Genomic DNA, 19613 nt, shown 5'->3' on the forward strand with positions numbered 1-19613 from the left:
GGCTCTATTTACACATTTATCCCCATGTGAACTCAACTCACCCAAATAATGACCACTGGATGCAGGAGTGCTCGGTCTGCCTCCTCCAACGCACTCAGCATTTTTCCAACTTCAGAAAAGCAAGAACTGTTGACCTACGGATAAAAAATTTAAAGCAAGTATCAGAAAATAGTGGAAAATTGTTGAGTTGGCTATCTGAGCAGAAAAAAAATGTAACGTGCATAACCTTCTATTTCCAAAGTGGTAATAACATAAACATAACATAATTAACAAACCATATTCATAATGTTGAAACAGGCTTAGTTATATTTTGTTTTCCTAAACTCCTGAAGTGTGAACTTACAGAAACTTGAATAAAGTTCCACTCTTTTGACAGAGATTTGGCATTGTCTCCTATCAAGTCTGAGATCACATCCACCTCCTTGAAGAAAGACACAAAGAAACATTTTACAGAAATACTACATTCAAATGTGAAATAAACCAAATAATGATGTTAGTTAATGCTGTTAATAAATTCCATTGGAATGCAGGGGAGCTCAACTACAGTCCCAGAGGGATTTCCATGCTGGTATTAATTTCTCCCTGGCACTTAATCAATTAATTTCAGCCAGAAAGTCTCAGTCCACACACCTGGTTACCCAATAATAAATTAGTCCCTGATTAGAAAGCAAGGACAAAACCAGCATACATTACGTAGCTCCAGGACTAGAGTTGAACACCATTGATCTTAAGCTAAATTCTCTCCAAGGCTGGATTGCTCATTATAACAAATGAAAGAGACAGGGAACCACTGCTGGGCTCTCTTTGTCTCTCTGAGCTGGCAGAATGATAAAGGGTACAAAGAAGCCTGGAGACAGAATTGTAGACGAGCCAAGTTAAATTTCATTACACTGTAAATCGAATCAAAATTCAGTGCAGTCCAAAATAATAAAATCATTTTTGTTCACTGTAATTGTAACCACATTTTAGCTGAGTATCTTTCAACAAATTTAGCCCTTGAATATAAATAGAATGAAGCTGTACAACATGCTACAGTCAGTGTGTCCATTTCATGTCCATCTCTTCTGTTTTCCCAGTAATTCTTCCCTGGTCCTGTCTAACATTTCATACACAAGAGGAAATAAACACAGAAACAAACATCCACGCTCTGGGTTTGTCACTGACTGGGACTTGTACAATTTTAACCGTTTAGAATAACAATGACAGTTGGAAATCTAAATGGTTACGGGAAACATGTGGAGGGTTATTTGGTCCAGAAAGATAAGTTGCTTGTGGGTTCTGAGGGAAAACCATCAGTCAGAAATGTAGATTTGCAAGATTACATTTTCTGACATGATTTAAATAAGGTTAGTTGGGCATGAAATTCTGGAATGGGATGTTTGTTCAAGAGACAGGAGGTCAAGGAACAACTACAGGACACACCAGAGAGTCCATGACCGAGTCTGAAATCAAGTTCCAGGCTGCCAGAGGAAAAAAGAGAACTGCCCCAAACTATGAGTTTCAATTCAGAAAGTGGTAAGATGTTACCACATTGTTTCCTAGTAAAACCATATAAATACCAAGTCCCAGCTTAAAACAGGCTATAAAAAGTGTTACCTATTACTTTTTCAAACTATGAGTTGCTTGTTTGAAATGCTGAGAAACTCAGACAAAGGGAAAGGATAGACATGATTTGAATATAGTGCTCAAAGTGTAGTTCAGTGAGCTTTGTCCCGGCCTAGCCCTAGCTGTTCCTCTATCTGGCTGTGTCCATGACTAAATATCTAGTAGGTCAAGGTTAATATTTTGGAAAAAGGAGTGATATAATTCATGTGTTCCAAGATTGTATTTAATCTTGAGTGAATATGAAATACTATCGTATACTAAGCTCAAAATGTTAGAGATAAGGAGGGGATGGAGGTGTTCTCCCTTCATCAGATCCTCCCTTCCTATCATGACACTAATGTCTATTAGATTGGGCTCCGACACAAATTGACTCCGAGCCTGAATTTAAAAAAAGACGCAGATGTTTCAGTTGCAGCTCTAATGCAATGTCAGAATTATGGTTTAGTGGTTAAATTCCAATTCCTTTGTCTCAGGAGACTGAAATAAATGTGGCACTAATAGGTTTACTTATTAATCAAAAGAATAATGAACGGCTATAAAAGCTGTTTGCTTGAATAACGTCTGGGAATGTCTGTTAAAGGACAAGTGATCGGTGGTTATTGAGGCAAATACTTTTATAAACCTAAAAAAAAACATTTTATTTGCCCAACATCATGTACAGAACAAGAATGAAAAGTGCTAACAAGAACATTGTTTGTAATATATTACATATTAATACAATTTAATGTATATTTTGTATCTTCCACTATGATTATGGGATCACATCCATATTCATCCTGCTACGAGAATCCCCTAATCATATTCTCCCCGCAATAACACACACACACACACGCTGCAAAATCCTCCACCTGCACACACCACACTGTGTGCTCGCCTCCAAGCTCCAGCTCAGCTCAGGCTGTACCTCCCTTATCCCCTGTATTAGATTCATTAACGGCATTGATCACAAAGCTAATTCCTCCTCCTCCATTTTCTCTCCTTTCATCTCCCTCGAACCCCTGGGAAGGATGCATCTGGTCCCAGACACGCGTGCGCCACAACACGACCTCACCGGCTACCCGAGTGCAGGGAACAATGGTTCCAATCAAAGCCAAAGCCTTAGGTTCCTAGGATCCCATACAGTACGTCTCAGGGGTCTGCCTAGCACCACGACAGCTAGATCCGCTGCCTGTTTGACGCGTACTGCCTGATGAAGAGCTTGGCACTGCTTCACAGGAGGATGAGCTGTCGGTGCTCTCCCTGTATCACCAAAACATTTCACCCGCCATGCATTTCCCCCCTCTGTTATCAACTACTGAGGGAGGATGTATACACACTTTCCGATATACGCAGGAAGAAAGAGACTCTCAGCGGCAATGTGGGGACGGTGTGGTGGGAGGCCGGGGGTGTCTGTTTTAAAACGAATGAGAATGGAGAAGTGCAATGTGATTTGTGGGGACGATATGGCAACCTGTGACCCCTTCACCATGACTGAGAATGAATGGGAGACATGTCATACAGGGACAGTATGGGGAAACAGGGAGCCATTCAACATGACGGGCGAAGGGTGGTAGTGAAGAGTCATCGCTGAACACTCAATTAATCAGATAATTCCCATGGCATGAACTACATGACTGCCATCTGCTTTCCGTCATGCCGGGAGGTGGAGAGGCAGAGGGGGGATGGAGGGAGGAGGGTGTGGAAGCCTTCAGACAAGCTCCATTATAGGTCTAACAACAGATGGCAATTTTAACCAGGGCCCACCCAAGCGGAGCTCACATGGTCTGGGAGAGGGGGGTTGTTGGAGGGGTGGAAGAAACATCAATGTGATGATCGAATGTAAAATCTCACAAACATTGTAATTGTAATCATCATCATAATCATCACCATACCATGTCCAAAGCGCTCATGCTCCTCTGCAGAGCGTTGGCCAGCTCTGTAGCCTGTGCAGAGCCACCTGTGACAACACAGGCCGACTGGGAGAGAGTCTCTGAAAAAGAAAGTGTACTTTGACCACTTTTGCTGCAAATCTCCGTTACTTAGCAATGATAATAATCTTTAAACATTGTGAGAATTCATTTAAGTCATCACCACTCGGGATTCAACTTGATTTACGTGGGGAAGTGATGTGCCAAAGACACACACACACGAAGATGTATTCTTGCATATGCTCCCAACACATACTAACAATGAATTCATTCACACACAAAGCTCTCTTGGTATAATTACTATGCTCAATATGTCATAATCCAGTTGGTCGGCCCAGGTGCATACAGAGGTAAAGAGTAGGACTGATGACTTTATGAATGTTACCATGACTGTGTAGAGACCATGATGGCTCTACCGTGCCCTGACTTGTATGGATGGCGTTCACATCACAGACTGCAAACACCCTCCCTTACTTTCTGACAAACCTAAACAAGACTATCTTCCTGGGAGAACAATAAGACTATTTTATTTCTCGTCGACATCACTCTATTCCATTCTAAACTGGCATTGTCTCACACAGGACAAAAACACCTTTACATCACTTTTGTTGTACAGAAAATAGTGCTAACGTACATTAGGTCTATAAAGTACGTGGTTTTTCTGTCGGAGGCAAACAACGATCATGTAAATACTGCACTTAACAGTATAAGTTGTGTATAAAAATATATACAGATACACAGTCACATACCTTTGACAATGGACTCTGCTGCAGCCAGATCTCGTTTGTAGGTCACCTACAGGACAAATAAACTTAGTTTAACAACATGTTAGCATCACACCTGCTCTAAAAAGCATTGTTCATTTTAGTGAAAATATATTTAGATTCATAGGCCTTACTCCATTACTGGCGTACTTCAACGCTATCAAAACCCTTTACTTTCAGTCATCATATCAAATAGTATTAAATACAATACACAATGTATGAATTTAAATCTGTACTTGTCCCTGTATAACAAACTAGTAATAAGCATACAATTAGAGCTAAGACAATGGCCTAATTTAGGCTTAAAGGCATTGTCCCAAACTGAGTTAGTGTCCCAGGCTGGCTCACCTTCCACAGGGTTGGCGGGCCCTCGATGAGTTTAGCATTGGTGCCACAGTACTGCAGAGCCAGATGAAGGCACTCGGTGCCAAACTCAAAGTCCGACTCACTGCACTATGAGGACAGGACACAAGAGACGTGGGATTGTTGACGATGCATAACAAACTGAGTTAGTTCCCATTTCATAAACAGAGTTGAGCAAGTCTTCTGGGGACAAATAAAGGATAGGTCACCAACTCACATCGACCATTGTTACATCTAAACAAATATTTCACCTAGTTGGCTCTAACCAGCGACCTTTCGGTTATTGGCCAAACGCTCTTAACCACTAGGCTACCTTCCACCCCAAATCAGAGGAGAGTTGAGTTCATAACAGCTTGGCCCAGTGCAGTGAGAACACATTGGAATCAGATGACCGTTGCTGTAGCTCGCATTGCATTGAAAATTTGATATAAGAGATGAGCTCATGCCTTTTAAGATACTGTGGTGGACTACAAAGGCTAAATCAAAGTAACTCATGCTACCTGAGATAATATGGGGGCATTATTTTATCAGGATTATAAAAGAGAGGGCCTTTTTCTCAGGACCCTGGAACTGAAGGAGAAATTACAGGAGAAATATGACTGCGTCCTGTGGTAATTGAACCTGTAGCATTTTCTCCCGGTACAAAGGCGTGCACTGGGGACAGGATAGAGTGTCTCCCCTTTGTCTTTTCAGCCCAGAGTTCTGCCAGGCTCAATGCATGTCAAACTACAAATGTGAGGCTCACGCAGATTTGGGGGGAAAATGTCCTACAGTGCTAACTTGAGACACCTTACACTTTCCCAACTTTGATGGACACAAGTGGAGAGGGGGTGGGGCACTCCCCATCACGCCAGAGCCTCTCGTTTTCACAAATACACTTACATCACTACAAATTTGTCTTAAGTAGCATTTCACTGAAAATTGACTGGCCTTGACACTCTGCTTCTCTTGCATAGTGAATGTGCTCTCATTTTCAGAGAGAGTCAAAGCCAAAACCAACAGGGCTCCCTGGTAATCTAAAATTCGTATGTGCCAGTAACCAAAATAACTGCAGACAAATGGGGCTCCAATTGGACCCATACTTCGGGTCTTAGTCAAGGCTTCCTACGTCCTTCAAAACACTGGTATCTGCATCACCATCTAAATCGAGCCAAGGTTCAAATAGCAGAGCTCTCAAGTATCTGGGCTGTTTGAAAAATAAATCTGGTGAATTTTTGCAGTGACGGATTTGTGATAGACAGAAAATGTTACAACGTAAAAGTTATAAGCCTATGTTTTATGATAAGAATCCACACATTCATGGTTTTGGTCAAAAGGCTGATTCCTCACAAATCTAGAAGAAGAAAAAAAATATTGGGAGGATTTTCACAACATTTAATCCATAGAAGGGTCCTTTGGAGGAAGGATTGTTGAGATTTGTATCTTAAAGCACAATTGAGAAATAATTAATTGAAGTTGGAACATGTGACATTTTGGCCTTACCCAGGCATAATGTTCCTCTGTAGGTGCTACAAAGAAAAATATGTTTCATATGAAGCTTTACTGCTGGTTCTGTAATATGAGTAATATTTTGATTTGAATAATGATTTTCTTACATTAATGTATGAATATTTAAAAATAGAAACATGAATATAGAGAATATATCATTTTTGATTTGACAAATGTTTCAATATATTGTTGAACATAATATACTCTACAGGCATATCAAAGTTTCAAAGTGGGATCTCTGCTAGTTTTAATGTTATGGACAATTTTATACAGAGAAATTGTCATAATTGTCATCAATGTAACCAATCACAGCCCTCCTTTTACTTGCATCACTGCACATCCTGCAAATCACCAGCAGAGGGCAACTGTTTTGAATTGATATTCACATTCACTGTTTGTAATGCTGACAAATTGGATCATAACTCGAACAGTAGAAGAGATCCCACTATGGAACTTTGAAATGCCCGTACAGTATATTATGCTAAAAAATATATTGAAAAATTTTGCAAATCAAAACATTTTCAGTGTTGGGGGTAATGCGTTACAAAAGTATCGCATTACACTAATGCATTACTTCTATCAGTAATGGAGTAATATAACAAGTTACCGTGTTAAAATATTGTAATACTATTAGTTACTTTTTCAAGTAACGCATCCAATACTGGCAAATTGGGCCACCTCGATTGGCAAAGTGGGACACTTAATTATTTATTGTAAAGAAGGATAATTGAGAGAGTAAATAATATATACATGAATAAATAATATATATTCGTGATAAACATCAATTATTCATACAAATTAAATGTATTAAAACACTCTTTAGGTATTTCTGTGGAACATTAATAATCTACACAAAATACTCTGCAATGTCAAAGTGGAAGAAATATTATACCATTTGTAAAAGAAAATATGAAAAATAAAACACTAATATATGTTGATTAGATAAGTATTCAACACCCTGAGTCAACACGTTAGAATCCCCTTTGGCATTGATTACAGCTGTCAGTTCTGCCTAAGTCTCTTAAGAGCTTTCAACACCTGGGTTGTTCAACATTTGACCATTATTCTAATCAAAATTCTTCAAGCTCTGTCAAATTGGTTGATGATCATTGCTAGACAACCATTTTCAAGTCTTGCCATATATTTTCAAGCAGATTTAAATCAAAACTGTAACTCGGCCACTCAAGAACATTTACTGTCTTCTTGGTAAGCAACTCCAGCGTAGATTTGGCCTTGTGTTTTAGATTATTATCCTGCTGAAAGGTGAATTTATCTCCCAGTGTCTGGTGGAAAGCATACTGAACCAGGTTTTCCTCCAGGATTTTGCCTGTGCTGAGCGCCATTCCATGAAAAACTCCTCAGTCCTTAAAGATTACAAGCATACCCATAACATGATGCAGCCACCCCTATGCTTGAAAATATGGAAAAGTGGTACTCAGTAATGTGTTGTATTGGATTTGCCCCAAACATATTTTTTTTTATTTCAGGATAAGAAGTGATTTGCTTTGGCACATTTTTTGCAGTATTACTTTAGTGCCTTGTTGCAAACAGGATGCATGTTTTGGAGAGAAAAAAAAATCATTTTCACTCTGTCAATTAGGTTAGTATTGTGGATTAACTACAATAAAAAAAAAAATGTTTATGTATTTAACCTTTATTTAACTAGGCAAGTCAGTTAAGAACAAATTGTTATTTACGATGACGGCCTACCAAAAAGCAAAAGTCCTCCCGTGGGGACGGTGGCTGGGATAAAACAAAAATATATACATAGGACAAAACCCACATCATGACAAGAGAGACACCACAACACTACATAAAGAGAGACCTAAGACAACATAGCATGGCAGCAACACATGACAACACAGCATGGTAGCAACACCACATGACAACATGGTAGTAACACAACATGGCAGAAGCACAACATGGTAGCAGCACAAAACAGGGTACAAACATTATTGGGTACAGACAACAGCACAAAGGCAAGAGGGTAGAGACAACAATACATCACGCAAAGCAGCCACAACTTTCAGTAAGTGTCCATGATCGAGTCTTTGAATGAAGAATGTTGTTGATCCATCCTCAGTTCTCCTATCACAGCCATTAAACTCTGTAACTGTTTTAAAGTCATCATTGGCCTCATGTTGAAATCCCAGAGTGGTTTCCTTCCTCTCCGGCAACTGAGCTAAAAAGGATGCCTGTATCTGTGTAGTGACTGGGTGTATTGATACACCATCCAAGGTGTAATTAATAACTTCACCATGCTCAAAGAGATATTCAATGTCTGCTTTTTTTTCTTTAATAGGTGCCCTTCTTTGCAAGGCATTGGAAAACCTCTGTGGTCTTTGTGGTTGAATCTGTGTTTGAAATTCACTGCTCGACTGAGTCACCTTAAATAAAATTGTATGTGTGGGGTACAGAGATGAGGTAGTCATTCAAAAATCATGTTAAACACTATTATTGCACACAGAGTGAGTCCATTTATTATGCACATTTTTACTTAGTCTTGCCATAACAAAGGGGTTGAATACTTACTGACAAGACATTTCAGATTTTTGTTTTCTATTTATTTGTAAACATTTCAAAAAACATAATTCCACTTTGACATTATGAGGTATTGTGTCTAGGCCAGTGACCAGACAATCTAAATGTAATCAATTTTAAATTCAGGCTGTAACACAACATTTGAAAAGGTCTATGGGTGTGAACAATGTCTGAAGGCACTGTACCTGTATGGTTATGAATATAGATAGCTAGGGTTTTTAAATGTTGGTGAGGTCATATCTTTCCAAGTAAAATGAAGCTATGTTAGCTTTCTCTAGCAAGCTAGCCGATAGCAGATTTAAGGAAAGTTAAATGGAACATTTGATCCTATTTAGAAAATGGATTTCTGTTAAGGAAACATGTATTTCATAATCCCCCCAAAAAGTATTTTTCCATTAAAATGACCTAGGGGAGTGTCAGTTCAAAAGTAACATGGTCTCCCAGTTTGACAGTAGGCAGCAGCATACCACCCTGAAATACCACTGCTGGCTTGCCTCTGAATCTAAGCAGGGTCGGTCCCTGGATGGGAGACCAGATTATTCTGGAAGCGGTGTTGGAGGGCCAGTATAAGGCACTCTTTACACTAGTCTAAAGAAAATATCCCAATGCCCCAGGGCGGTGATTGGGGACATTGCCCTGTATAGGGTGCCGTCTTTTGGATGAGGCATTAAACAGGTGTCCTGACTCTCTGTGGTCACTAAAGATCCCATGGCTCTCATCGTAAGAGTAGGGATGTTAAATTCCCAAACTGGACGTCATCATGGCCACCTAATCGTCCTCAGCTTCCAATTGGCTCATTCATCCCCTGTAACTATTCCCCAGGTTGTTGCTGTAAATGAGAATGTGTTCTCAGTCAACTTACCTGGTAAATAAGTGTTGTAAAAAATAATGGGACACTATTAATTTTTTAAAATATTTTAACAAGGTGAGAGTACTGTAGTACAAAAACCACTTCGTCATTTTCATTCTCAATTACATCCCATTACAAAATATGTTGTAAAGAGACACTGAATATCCTTTCTTCCTTTTTTTATAACCGTAACATTATTTACCTCATAACACTGTCATTTTATTTACCATTATGCCTCTGTTATTACACAGGATGCCACACCCACAATGATGATGTCATACCCTTTGAACCCATTGTTTATTATTATATACAGTTGAAGTCGGAAGTTTACATACACTTAGGTTGGCGTCATTAAAACTCGTTTTTCAACCACTCCACACATTTCTTGTTCACAAACTATAGTTTTGGCAAGTCGGTTAGGACATCTCATTTGTGCATGACACAAGTAATTTTCAAACAATTGTTTACAGACAGATATATTTCACTGTATCACAATTCCAGTGTGTCAGAAGTTTACATACACGAAGTTGACTTTGCCTTTAAACAGCTTGGAAAATTCCAGAAAATGATGTCATGGCTTTAGAAGCTTCTGATAGGCTAATGTACATAATTTGAGTCAATTGGAGGTGTACCTGTGGATGTATTTCAAGGCCTACCTTCAAACTAAGTGCCTCTTTGCTTGACATCATGGGAAAATCTAAAGAAATCAGCCAAGACCTCAGAAAAAAAATTGTAGACCTCCACAAGTTTGGTTCATCCTAGGGAGCAATTTCCAAACTCCTGAAGGTACCACGTTCATCTGTACAAACAATAGTACGCTAGTATAAACACCATGGGACTACGCAGTTGTCATACCGCTCAGGAAAGAGCGGGTCGGTCTCCTAGAGATGAACGTTCTTCGGTGCAAAAAGTGCAAATCAATCCCAGAACAACAGCAAAGGACCTTGTGAAGATGCTGGAGGAAACAGGTACAAAAGTATCTATATACACAGTAAACCGAGCCATATATCGACATAACCTGAAAGCCCGCTCAGCAAGGAAGAAGCCACTGCTCCAAAACCGCCATTAAAAAGCCAGACTACGGTTTGCAACTGCACATGGGGACAAAGATTGTACTTTTTTGAGAAATGTCCTCTGGTCTGATGAAACAAAAATAGAACTGTTTGGCCATAATGTCCATCGTTATGTTTGGAGGAAAAAGGGGGATGCTTGCAAGCCGAAGAACACCATCCCAATCGTGAAGCATGGGGGGTGGCAGCGTCATGTATTGGGGGTGCTTTGCTGCAGGAGGGACTGGTGCACTTATCAAAATAGATGGCATCATGAGGGAGGACAAATATGTGGATATATTGAAGCAACATCTCAAGACATCAGTCAGGAAGTTAAAGCTTGGTCGCAAATGGGTCTTCCAAATGGACCATGACCCCAAGCATACTTCCAAAGTTGTGACAAAATGGCTTAAGGACAACAAAGTCAAGGTATTGGAGTGGCCATCACAAAGCCCTGACCTCAATCCTGTAGAAAATTTGTGGACAGAACTGAAAAAGCGTGTGCGAGCAAGGAGGCCTACAAACCTGACTCAGTTACATCAGCTTTGTCAGGAGGAATGGGCCAAAATTCACCCAACTTATTGTGGGAAGCTTGTGGAAGGCTACCCAAAACTTTTGACCCAAGTTAAACAATTTAAAGGCAATGCGACCAAATACTAATTGAGTGTATGTAAACTTCTGACCCACTGGGAATGTGATGAAAGAAATAAAAGCTGAAATAAATAATTTTCTCTACTATTATTCTGACATTTCCCATTCTTAAAATAAAGTGGTGATCCTAACTGACCTAAGACAGGGAATTTTTACTAGGATTAAATGTCAGGAATTGTGAAAAACTGGAGTTTAAATGTATTTGGCTAAGGTGTATGTAAGCTTCCAACTTCAACTGTACTTCCTCACTAACACACAGGTATTGATTGTTGATTAAGATATCTATTAGAAAGCTTAAAAGTCACTTTTCTCTGTGTCCCATTTAACCAATACTCACCTTATATGGAATGGTTCCACAAAAATGTGTGAAAGAGACATTTATACTCATTATGATAAAACATAAATATTTAATATGTTCTAACACAATTTCCATATAAACAATCGACAACTGACAAATGCAATTCAAAACGGAAAAGTGTATTTTATCACAACAAAATAATATCTTGATAAATCTAACATATCAAAGGAATATTGGCCATAAACATTCTGGCAGCTTTACGAAAAGATACAGTACATAGCCTGTATTTAATGCCTTTAATATGTAGGCTATCAAGTCACAACAAGGCCAACTTCAAACGCCGCCGTCAAAGTTCAAATAACCCCGCATTAACTGACCGCAGCGCAAATGCAAACTATGTCAGGTCAATCCTACACATAATAATGCATTGAAATAAAAGGATTATAATCAAAGGGATAACTTATCATCAACGAACTACAGTATTTAAGTCTAACGAAATCGACCAAACAACGGCAAAAAGTACCAAAGGAAAATCTACACCTTCGCTCATCTGATAGGCCTATAGTAGAGCTTCGTGCTGAATGGACAGTATAAAAAAAAAGCCAAATAACGAGTAATAAGTAATAGATTGCTTTTCCAAGTAACGAATTCAAACTCTGTTCATGTTTAGATTTTTAAATATTCATTCATTATTGTAAGAAAATTGTTATTGAAATCAAAATGTAAAATACTACTCATAGTGCAGAGCAAGCTGTAAAGCTTCATATAACACCAATGTTTTGTAGCACCTACAGGTGAATCACTATGAAATCTTAAAGGAGGCCTGGGCAAGGCCAAAATTCCAAATATTCCCAATTCAATTAATTATTTTTGAATTATGCTTGAAAATAAAAATGTTAAATATATGTCAACAAACCTTCCTCCAAAGGACCCTTCTATGATTAAATGTTGTGAAAAAATGTTGTTCTAGTTGTCGTGAGATATCACCCAAAGGTGAAATAATTTCCCTTATTATTTCGCAATTATTCTGGGACGTTCAAATCATCTCACATGATAATTAAAAAAAGATTTTTAAAAATCACAGACTGTTAGACCTGTAGTAACCACACTACTTCAATGTTATTTTTACGTTACCTTTACCAAAGCCAAGAGGTATTTTTATTTTGTTCGACAGAGTGATATGCTGCACAGTGCCAGAGTATATTAATGTGTAATTTCTTTCCCAGACATAATCACGCCGTAGTGAAAATGATGGCACCCACACCACAAACTCTTCAGCTTGAAACCCTGCAGGTTCCAGCACATCTGGTGAACAATGGACAACTGTAAAGACTGAGTGTGATGTATGAGAATCATAAAGTCTTTTGTCATCTAGTCGCATTGCTGGGGTAAATTATTTCTCAAGCATAAATCTCTCCGACGGTCATTTTATGTGATTCGAGGGACCTTTTAAAGCAATTATTTGACATTGAGAGGGAACATTCAAAACCTGCAGGACATGACTAGTGATCGACGTGGAAAAAGGTTTTGCAGACATCCAAGTTTCTCAATTTCCCTGACCAGAGGTGAAGAAACTTCACAAAAACATTATGTAAACATGAGAACTAACTACTGTACAAGGCTAGGTTTGGACTTTGTTTCAAGGTGCATCCTTGTTGGCATATTTGTATTTAAGAAAATCATTCAATAGTTTGTTGTTTTATGAGTCACATCCCTAATTCAAATGTACACGGTAAACATAGTAATTTTTGGCCAGGTCAAACAGACTGACCGGTGCACTCACGTTCTGTATAATTGAAACAGAATGTGAGTTATCGCGAGATCAGGCTGGGTTCACGGGGTTATGTATTTTTTTTACATAGCCCCAAAACCAGGCAACCAGTTTTTATTAACTAGACCTTGGGTAGACTACAAGTGATGTTTTGTGTACAAGAACTGCCTAGAAGTACCTACCCTTTGATAAGCCTGGTAGATGACATCATAGATGAATCCCTGGGGCATCTCACTGGCTCTGTACATGGTTCTCTCCAGAGAATGGTCCAGGTAGCCCTCCAATGTGGTAGCAATCACTGTGGAAACCAGAGGTCGGATAGCCCCAGCAGCCTGCAAAATAATAAACGGAACGGAATATGTCCTTCTTCCTTATGGAAATACACACATCAATCCAAAATGTATCAAATGGTTCCGATCCTATTGTGTCTTGAGGCTTACCACTCTTGTTCTAACCATGGCTGGATAACAACAATAAATCCCAGCTAAACAACAGCTTGTGCACACAATGCTTTTCCTGTACAATTGGAAGTTCTTCATAAGCAACATTCCTGAGATCGTATTTTCTTGTGACCATGACATGATTGAGGATGAAAATCCCCATTGTGCCAAGAACAAGTACGGTCAATGAGATAAGGGGGGGCAAAATGACTAGAAAATGGAATGAAAGCAAACATGTGTTATGTGTGTTACACATGTTATTAAAATCAAAATGAATCTCATGCTCTTCGGAGGATACTGACATTTTATCATGATCGAGGATACTGGCAAGTTAATGAAGACCAGACTGCTGGCTTTGAGAGTTAGTCACACACACACGTCAGCCCCAATGTCAAAGAGCTCCTGCTCACACTTCTCACTTTTGTGACCAGCCTTCAACAATATCACGTCACATCTAGTAAAATATAAATCACCATCTAAACATATCAATGTCTTCCTTAGCCACTAATATCAGCCAATGTGGTTTTAATTTGTCATGGCTTACAGAAGGTATACATGGCTACAGTTGAGAGCAATGAATCGCTCCGTCTGAGCTCCACTGACTGTGTTGCGTTGGAAGAGATAGAGGACTTTGAATATGTACAAACCCCTTGTTCTTTGGCAGCCATTGTTATCTTGAGGAGGAAGTCCTCTTCCACAAAGGGCCGCACTGCATCATGGATGATGACCACCTTTGGTTTGACGCGGGCCATACCATCCTCTCCCTCACTGAGGGCGCGGACCCCATTGAATATAGATCTGTGGCGAGTGGATCCGCCATGTACCACTAGGACATTTCTGTGGTGGAAGCGATGGATAATGTCCATCATCAAATCTAAGCTCTCCTTGGCAACCACCACAACGATGGTTTGGATCCATGGCACTCTGTCAAAGAAACAGTGTGTATAGTCATAAGTCAACACCTTTCGCACTATGGTTAGAACATATCATTCTTGTTGAGTATATTTGTTTCATTACTTGTGTCATGACTTATTATTAAACAATTATTTTACATTATTTCAACAGAATTCCACTGAAATGGTCAGTATGAAACAAAAATACCTAGTAGTATCAAGAACAAGTAGACTATTTTGGACGTTGTTGGAAGTTGTAGAAAGACTCAAAAGTGTAAATGTGTGACCTGATGGATTCAGTAAAGATCAATTAAATGAGGTAATGAGACATTACAAAACCTTACATTTATTCAACCATAACATAAAAGAGCGTAAAACCCCAGTGAAATGGTTTGTTTACATGTGGCCACTGTCTTGCGCAGTGACAAGATTAAGGGGCAGGGCCATAAAACTACAGTATTCCAAACGGGACATATGTTTTAGCATGCAAACATTCGACACTTCAAGTGTTACCTCTCGAAAGTTTGAATTGTGTAGCTTATCAGAGGTCTGTTGAGAAACGTACAGAACTGTTTGGGTGTCAGTAGCCCCGTTCTTTCTCCACTGCCACCAGCTGGAAGAACCACAGCTACCGGGAAATCGACGCTGCAAAGTCCCGCAATGTGCTTGTCCAACCGGGCTTCGCATGCTGAGAAATGTCGTGGTTCAACAGGCCTGTCCATGTCGCCCGTTTCCTTTTACGTGCTTCAGGGCAATTGAGTGATTTGAAGTTAAAACGGACTAACACTTGATGTCACGAATACGTCCTATCGGTATCCCCATATACAGTTTCATTCATTCCTTTATGGGCGGAGTCGCGTAGACTAGTGATTGATTCGATTTGTATCCTGCTACATTGTAGCCACAGTGCTGCGCTTGCGCGCTGTCAAGGAAGCCCCATACCAGCTCTACGTCACTGATGTTATCTGTGGGGTCTTTGCTGATGTCTCAAGATTTCAATATCACCTATCATATCTACTATGTATATGTGGTTATTTATGACATTTTTGCTTATCCTGCATGCTTTCATGCCTTTTTAATTTTGACTGCTTGATGGAATTGAGCATACATTTTCATTTTAGTCATTTAACCAGATGCTCTTATCCAGAGTGATTTACGGGAGCAATTAGGGTTAAGTGTCTTGCTCAAGGGCACATTGACAGATTTTTCACCTAGTCGGCTCAGGGTTTCGAACCAGCAACATTTCACCGCCAGGCTACCTGCTATATTCATTTATTTATTCAAGCTTGCTTGATCTGGTGCAGAAGTATAACTAGTGTGATATGATAATTGTATGTGTAGGTTTATACTATATGGGATTACTTTATCTACATGCTTCAACACTAAAATGCCATCTAATGTTCCATAGAACAATTTGGGGGTAGGCCTACATAGTTGTAGGTGGTCGACATGCACTGCCACCCAAGATATGTTTAAAACTAAATTACAATGTGTAAGTAGCCTACCACAGAACATGGATTTACATCAAGGAAACAAGAACTTGAAAACGGCCCTTAGGACCACAAATAATTGCAGGGGGAAAAAAATAATACTGGGTAATATTCTATTTTAAAAGTGGCAAATTAGATCTCTAATGTAAGAATCAACATACAATAAGGTGAAATTTACGTTAACATTTATTATTTTTTCAAATGAAAACATGAGCAATGACAGCTTTTTGCTAAATATGTGTGATGCATATTAAAAGGTTTATCAAATGAAGAGCAATACAACATATATATTACATCATATACATCTTATAGAAAACGTTTATACATCTGTTACCATACTTCAGAGGACATGTGATATCATACTATATATGTACACATATTTACATTGTGTATTTGTGGTGCTTTTGTGATGGGAAACCCCTTTTCATGCAGAGCTTATTTTATTACATTATATTGGCTGTAAAACTGTGTTTGTATAATGGAGTGAAGAGCAGGTTTACATTGTCATACAAGAACTTGAATGATGCGAATTATCTTAAAGTTCCAGACAGTTCTATTGGTCATGATGACCCCATTTAGGTTCATTTCATCTTATTAGCTAATGATTCAATGGTGCCCATTGGTCCTCAGATGTAGCAAGCAAGCAATGCCATTCGCTTTTACAAAGTCACTTTCAGTGGTCCTCCTCACAACAAGCCAGTCCCAATAAAAGATAATCCAAGACCACATTCACTGAGGCATTCTGCAGTCCTGCCTTAGGGCTCTGCTTCATGCCAATTCTCGTTTAGCTTGATCTTCCCTAGCCTCCTTTTGGCTTTGGCTTTGTGTTTGTGGAGAAGCTGGGGCCGAGACAAGGCAGGCTCCTCAAACTTCATATGGCTCGACTCGTTGTGTTGCCGGGAGTACCTCTTACACTTGCACGAGGTGACCACGGTGATTTTGTACGTTCTTGTACTGCTGTCCTGGCACTGCAGTTGGATGCGTTGGGTGCGCGTCTTGTCGTTGACGCAACGCCAGTCCTGACTGTTCCTCCGGCTCCAGAACTTTCTGCCGTAGCCGCCGCCGATCCAGTTGGGAAGCATCTGAGCGGGGAGGCACTCACCAGCACATACCAGCTCCTTTATGGGGTTGATGCTTGTGCATTGGCCATCAGAGATGTACTTGGTGGACCTCAGCTCTCTACAGCCAACTTGACTTCTCTGATCTGTAAGAGAGAGAAACGATGAGAATCAAACAACTTTGAACATCTAGTGAAGATTAAAATGTCCTTTTGTGGCCCCAAACTATTTGGTTTCACTTTAAATTCTACTGCAGGTAACATAAAGGGTTTTCGATCAGAAAACCTTACAAACACAGCCGTCTATTTAGTTAATTTGGAGGTTTTTGACACAGACTATAAGCCTATACCGATTACTGGCTTGTAGAGAGGAAATGGTGCATTGCTCTTGCATGAGAGGAAGGGCTTTAGTGTTCTGAGCTATGTCAATGGAGCTGGCTTTCCTATAGGATTATCAGCGGGCAACTGGTAGGACAATCAGCACTGTTCTGCTCCAGGCTACAGCTCCTCACTCACCCTGTAATCCAAGCCAGGGCACCATTCACAGACTGCCATACACCTCTGTGACAATGTGCCCCCTTCTCTATGACAGAGTTTGATGAATGAAGAGAGGAGAGGCTCCCTTTCTCTACTTCATGCTCGGGGTCCTTAGAGAGCTCTAGTCAAACAGTGCCAGAATCACAGACTTCCTGTGTATGGGAACACACATCCATTCAGTGGCGCTGACACACGATCACTCCCCAAACACTAGCCTGGCTGCCCTGGGTGACTCATCTCTACTGCCCTGCTTGGACACCTGCCAGGAGTGTGTGTGTATTGAAGATCATAGTGCCAAGCTTTGCCTGGTCTCACTCAGTGGGGGCATCTGATACTGTCTCTGGAGAGTGTGACTACTTAGCTACTGACCAGAGCTGATCATATCCATGCCTATTGTACTATATATATATATATATATATATATCCATGCCTATTGTACTATATAGGCCCACTATGTATATAACAGCTGGTTGTAGTTTTAGCAGTTACATTTTTACATTAAGACTGTAGTATATTATAATTTAGAGAACATAATCTCAACAACCTAATTGTAGAAACCTCTATAAACCTGCTTGTGCTGGGATAAATATGTCTATGCACTTGTCTTGAAATTAAAAAAAAAAAACGTTTACAAAAGTTAAAAACCAAGGAAAATAGTTAAAAACCTTAAAGCACAATTTCTCAATTTAAGAAAGAATACTGAACAATACTCACCAACTCTATCGTTCCCAGCAGTATTTCCCGCGCCTCTCCCGCCGTTTCTTGCCCGATTTAAAGAGACATTGCTCGGGGCATCCTGCACAGGAGTACCCACGTGCGAGTATAGGATCTCCGTACCATCATTCTTGAACGCCTGGCAACTCCTCACAAGAATACAAAACAAGAATACCAGGTGGCACGTCTTGCATGCGCTCAAGTGCATATTGCTTCTGGGGATGTAGGAAATAAGCAGATCCCGTGTCAGGTAAATTGATTCTGTGCCTCTGATGTCTGCGGCAGAATTACTACGTTCTGAGCTTGTTTTATATAGGCCTGTCCGAGTCTTGTTTTGGCAACCGCTCAGGTAACCGCTCTCTTGACTGAAGGCTGGGCGTAACTGGATAACCACGCCCATTTGTCTGTGCGCTACAGAGCCAGCGCGTGTACAACATCTGGAGTGATCCTGTTCCTGTCTCTCCAATTGATGGGATTTGGTGCTATTGCGTAATTTGTGTTTCTTCAGATCCCCATCTATTCGTCACATTTAATCTATTCAAAATATTAGAAGAGACTCCACTTTTGGTCTCTGCAATAATGTGTTCTTCTTCTGTTAAATGTTTTTTTTTTTTATTCCCTCATTTAATCATCTTCCATGTTCTGACACGCAGTCTCACCTACTCTCTTAATTCAAAAATGAAAGCTGATAGGGTCTGTGTAATTTGCTTTCGGTCTCTGTCATTCTCTTCCTCTCGACCTCTCAATCCCCTGTCATTTTTACACCTAATGATTGGAGTGCCTAGACTAACTGGAGTCTTTGTGTGTGTGCTACTCATGGCAAGGAGAGATATAATTACTTCTGTGGGAGCATTCACTTCAGCCTTGTCTTCCAGATTTGAAAAGAAGTGTCACACATAGACACTAATTGTTGCTCATGTGAAGGAAATCTGATACACTTTTGTTCAGTGTCATTATCATATGAACCTAAAATATAGGGGCATCCTTCCTCCTGTGTAGAATACCAGAAAGCATTGAAAGCAAATCAGATGTACTGTATCTTGTGATATAATATCTGCCTGAATACATGTAAAGGTGAAGCCATAATATATTTTTATACTATTGTTGGTTTTGTAACTAATGGCCTTGTCTCTTTTTACTTACATACAAGGCATATTTCACTAAATAGGTATTTCACCTACCTCACTTCCGACCA

General features: G+C 39.8%; 2 protein-coding genes across 3 annotated transcripts in view; both read right to left on the bottom strand.

Annotated features, from left to right (window-relative positions):
- Positions 1–15492, bottom strand: part of crppa (CDP-L-ribitol pyrophosphorylase A) — a 35248-nt gene extending 19756 nt beyond the window's left edge. Inside the window, exons 1-8 of one of the 2 annotated variants that reach the window (XM_071397656.1) lie at positions 15134–15492; positions 14375–14651; positions 13470–13619; positions 4625–4729; positions 4262–4307; positions 3477–3574; positions 344–421; positions 42–134 (exon numbers count right to left, since the gene is read on the bottom strand). In XM_071397656.1, the coding sequence (XP_071253757.1) occupies positions 42–134; positions 344–421; positions 3477–3574; positions 4262–4307; positions 4625–4729; positions 13470–13619; positions 14375–14651; positions 15134–15342 (1056 nt within the window). In that variant the 5' untranslated portion in view covers positions 15343–15492. The remainder of the gene's footprint in view (positions 1–41; positions 135–343; positions 422–3476; positions 3575–4261; positions 4308–4624; positions 4730–13469; positions 13620–14374; positions 14652–15133) is intronic. The other variant, XM_071397657.1, reaches the window with a different exon arrangement.
- Positions 15493–16278: 786 nt separating this feature from the next.
- LOC139573791 (sclerostin domain-containing protein 1-like) lies at positions 16279–18748 on the bottom strand. The gene is made up of 2 exons (XM_071397658.1): positions 18419–18748; positions 16279–17314 (listed from the first exon to the last, which is right to left on the bottom strand). Exons 1-2 carry the CDS (start codon positions 18624–18626, stop codon positions 16866–16868), a joined length of 657 nt encoding a protein of 218 aa, XP_071253759.1. The 5' UTR covers positions 18627–18748; the 3' UTR covers positions 16279–16865.
- Positions 18749–19613: the final 865 nt, after the last annotated feature.

The sequence above is a fragment of the Salvelinus alpinus genome, chromosome 4 (genome assembly GCF_045679555.1).
Source record: "Salvelinus alpinus chromosome 4, SLU_Salpinus.1, whole genome shotgun sequence".
Classification (NCBI taxonomy): Eukaryota; Metazoa; Chordata; class Actinopteri; order Salmoniformes; family Salmonidae; genus Salvelinus; species Salvelinus alpinus.